Raw genomic sequence first — 4689 nt, 5'->3', positions numbered from 1 at the left:
ATAAATGATCGACATTTTTAAAAATAATCATCTTTGATTTTAAATCAAAAACTTAATTTTCAGTTTTCTGGTGGTCTTTTGTGATGTGAGGTGAAATTTTATTTTTATTTATTTGATTAATTAATTAATATACAATTTAGTTTCTGGTTTCACAAGTTCAAAACAAAATTTGAAGTCCTGACTTATCAAATGAAGAAGATTTCTGTTTCATTCATGCTCTGTTCAATGACACCTTTTTAATTTATTAAAATTTTTATAGTTCATTTGATGGCTGGGACTTACTCTACTAATTAATAGAGTTTTTTAGTTTATTTATTAACTATCATTGCCAAAAAAATAAACGACCATACAATATGCTCGTTTACTTCACAAACATTTGCTTTTTTCAGATTAGTTGCACAACTCGTTGAAAATGCAGCAACCAGTCCAGCAGCAACAACCACCACCTCAGCAACAACCACCACCTCAGCAACAAACGGTACAACAACAAGCAACTCAACAAAAGTTACAAACACAGATGATCCAATTAGCATTACAGCAGCAACAGCAATCCTTATCAGAACAACAACAGCAAATGTTACCACCACAACTACAACCACAACAACCACAACTACAACCACAGCTGCCATTAACGCAACAGCAACAATCACAACTGCAAGCACTGCAACAGCTTTCTTACTCGACTTCACAAGGACAGCAGCAACAACCAGGCTTACAAGTACCACCACAAGTCTTCCCCCAACAAGCGCTTTTAAAACAGGGTCGGTTGATTTTGTGTTGTCTAATAGTTGCTGCTGAACATTTGATGGACAGAAACCAAAGCTACACAATTTATTACATGCTTGGTTCACAACTGAGCCGTTATTTTTGCTTTAAAAAAATGTCTTCTATATACTTTTGTTTGTGTTTTAGATGCAAAAAGTGATTTTTAAAATAAAATCAAAATTAAAAAAAAATAATTTTCAACAGGTCAGCTGTTGACTCAAGCCCAGCAGCAACATTTGAACAACTGTTTGCATAACTATTTCTGCATGTATTATCAAGGTTAGTTATATAACATTTGATATAACATTTAGCATAACACCTGATATAACATTTGATATAACACCTTATATAACATTTGATATAACACCTACCTTTTTAATATCTTATATACAGCTTCATGTAGCACCCATTCAATTGTGTTATACAATTCTTGCATTCTAGTAGAAAAATGTGACTTGAGAAGAAGTTTTTCTAACAATAGTTTTCAGATTTTAGATAAATTTTTTACTCACCTTTTATAATAATTTGTAATCTAAAAAGATTATACATCATATTGCAATATTTTTTCAAAATTTAATTTTTCATTGGAAAACTAGATTATTTAAAAATTCAAATTAATCATTGAAATATTTGTTGTGTGTGTGTGTGTGTGAGTGTGTGTGTGTGTGTATGTGTGTGTGAAACATAAAAACATTACAGTTTGATTGCTAAGAGCAGCAAATGCAACAAAACTAGTACTGTAAAGTGGATGAAATAAAATTTGTAATTCCCTTGTCAACTTTTTTAAGTTACACATTGATCCATTGTTTCCAGCTGTGTGGATGATGACATTATTCTTATGATAATTATAGATTGTAATGATGTCAGTTGATATTTATAGTTACAATGGTGTAAATTGAAACACTGCAGCAGTCGTTCAGGGTCTGCCACCGCCCCCTCCACCTGCCAACCTGTCATCAACAAAAACAACAACACCATCAACAACAACAACTAATACTACTACTGCTAATACATCAGTGACACCATCAAACGCATTGCCAACTGTTGTACCAGCAACACCGCTAAACAACAGCAGCAGCATCAACGTTAACAACAATTCAGTTCTTCCCGCTAATTCTTTGCCTGGCTATACACTGCCCCAGCTCTCAACATTTGGTTACATGAAAGTTTTTTTTAAATCATTTTAAATTAGGTTATTTAAGTATTTAGGACTTTAAAAGCTTTTGTTCTATCCAGTTGTTTTATTTTTTAAACTTTGTCATTTATTTCGGCATTAACCTGCTTGTTTGATTTAAACTCACAAATAGCACGAATGAGCTCCATCTTACGAAAGCTTAATTTGATTTAAATTCTCAAGATCTCATTAAAATGACTGACAAACCAACACCATCACACAGCTGGATTGGTGACATCCCAGCCACAGCAGCAGCAGTTACAACAACTACCAACACCACTGATGGCAACTTACATGAACGTGCCCCCGTTCACTCAGTTGCCGTTCTCTCTTGCTGCCTTGAACTCTCTGCGCCCCACCAACGCCAACACCCCTTCCCTCAATAGTTCCCAGTCCCCTCAAAAATTCATCCAAAACCCACTGCAGTTTCTAACGGCACAGCAGCTTGCACTATTAAATCAATCTATTAATCAAAGGTGTAATGGTGTTGTGGCTAGTAACAATACTGCGGCCACAATTACCACCGCCACTGCTATTAGCGCTAGTACTACCGCCACCACTACCGTAGTCGACTGTACAACGGCGACTACTTCGTCGTTGTCGTCTTCATTTGTTGTTGGCCAGCAACAACAGTCTGCATCGGTTGCTTGTGAAATGAATGCCATCAACTCTGGTAGCGGTAACAACATCAACAACAACAACAACTCACATAACATCGATAACACTTTCACTAACAATTATAACAGTAACATCAATAACAATTTCAATAACATTAACAACAACAACAATATTAATAATAATATTAATTTAAATAACAATCTCAATAGCTTCAATGCTCATCTTTCCTACGGTTTCAATAACAATTTCAATAACCTCAATAACATCATTAATAACCCTAACAATCTTAATAACATCAATAACCATAATAACATCATTAACCACAATAACATCAATAATCATAACAACACTAATAACGTTGGTAATGTTACAAATGATAAAGTTCTTCATCCTCCATCCATTCTGTCCAGTTCGTTTTTCAATGCTTAAATTTTTCATAAAATGTAGATTTTATTATGAAAATTATTATTTATTTATTTCTTTTTTTTATTACTAGATTTTCTATGTTACTGTTAAGTTGTATTTCATTGACTGTGATGTTATCTTATATCTATTCATCAGGGTTTCAATTGCGAATGCAAAAATTGCTTAATTTGTTATATAATTTTTCGCCTGTGTGTGTGTGTTTGTGTGTATGCGTGCGTGTTTATGTCTATATGTGTGTGTGTGTGTGTTCGTGTGTATGCGTGCGTGTTTGTGTATGTTTGTGTCATCTCGTTTTTATTTTTCCTTCTAGGCACCATCATAGAAGACAGTTCTAATGTCCAATCAGCCAGTACAAACAACAACAATATATTCATGTTGTCACCGATTGTGACGACCGCTGTCATCAATAATAATAATAACGGCCATAATAACAATAACAACAACAACAACAATATGTCTACCATTAGATCAACAAATTCTTTTAATGTGATTCAGGTTTTAGTATTTTTTTGGAATTTTAATGTCATCAAATGGTATTATCATTAATGTTATAGCTAGTGTTGTTGTACCATTAATGTTATAGCTAGGTTTGATGTCAGAAGTTTTGTGGTCAATATCATTGCTTTTTTCAGTATTTATTGCTAAGGCATAGTTTAGTTTAAAAAGTGACTAGAGTGTTAAATTTGATGGTAATTTTAGAACAACGATGATGCAATGACATCAGCTACAATGAGGATGAGTAATGAAGTGATGATGACGACATCAACAACAACAACCACATCAACAAACAACGATGGCAACACCATTGTTGATAACCATGCTTCCACAATGAAACCATGCAATATACTGACTCATATCATCGAGGGTTTCATCATACAGGAGGGACCAGAGCCATTCCCTGTAGTTATTTAGTTGTTGCACACGTGTTGTTGCGTGTGTTGGTGTTATTTTGTTGCTGTTATTGTTGTTGCATGTATTATTGTTTTGCTGTTGTTACCATTGACTATTGGTATGGAAATAGTGTGATGAATGACATTGTGAGTTAATATACAGCAATTGTATTAATCCTGTGAGATATTTTATAGCCATCACTGCTAACTACTCCTGTTATCATCATATTCACGTTATCAGACGTGTCATCGTCATTATTTTCATCATCAAATGCTATTTAATCATCATAATTATCTTCAAATGTATCATTATTGTTATCATCATGTGACGATACTATATCTTCATCAAAAAATGTACCATCATACCAAGATACCAAGAACAATGTGCATGAGTGCCTATTACGACTCTGACGAAGCCTCCGACGGTCTGACAGATGATGAAGATGAGGAGGAAGATGATGAAGTTGATGATGCTGCCCACAATGATGACGTCGATAATGATAACGTCAACGTCAAAAAAGGTACGCTGTCGTCATCATCTTCATGCCACAGCATCAGATCAAGAATCAACAAAGTTGGTATAACCGCTACTACTGTTGCTGCTGCTGCTACTGATGCTACTACTGTTACGACTGATAATGAGAAAGACAATTGTTAGTTCTTGTTGAAGTAGTTATTGCCACCTTCAATCTTAGTCATCATCATTATTGTTTACTAACTTGTCATCTTACGGCTATCATCAGCACTGTATGTAATTGGCATCATTGGCATTTTCTGTCATCATAATTTTTTGTCATTGTTTTCTTTATAAACATT

The 4689-nt window shown here is 34.3% G+C and overlaps 1 protein-coding gene across 1 annotated transcript; it reads left to right on the top strand.

Moving 5' to 3' along the window:
• Positions 1 to 412: 412 nt before the first annotated feature.
• HELRODRAFT_189919 (hypothetical protein) lies at positions 413 to 2986 on the top strand (the record flags this gene model as incomplete). Its single annotated transcript, XM_009033263.1, has 4 exons — positions 413 to 761; positions 970 to 1044; positions 1675 to 1920; positions 2163 to 2986. The coding sequence occupies 4 exons, from the start codon at positions 413 to 415 to the stop codon at positions 2984 to 2986; spliced, it is 1494 nt and encodes a 497-aa protein (XP_009031511.1).
• Positions 2987 to 4689: the final 1703 nt, after the last annotated feature.

The sequence above is a fragment of the Helobdella robusta genome, assembly GCF_000326865.2.
Source record: "Helobdella robusta unplaced genomic scaffold HELROscaffold_9, whole genome shotgun sequence".
Taxonomy (NCBI): Eukaryota; Metazoa; Annelida; class Clitellata; order Rhynchobdellida; family Glossiphoniidae; genus Helobdella; species Helobdella robusta.
Note: the sequence above shows the minus strand (reverse complement) of the source record. Positions and strands in the feature narration are given on the sequence as shown.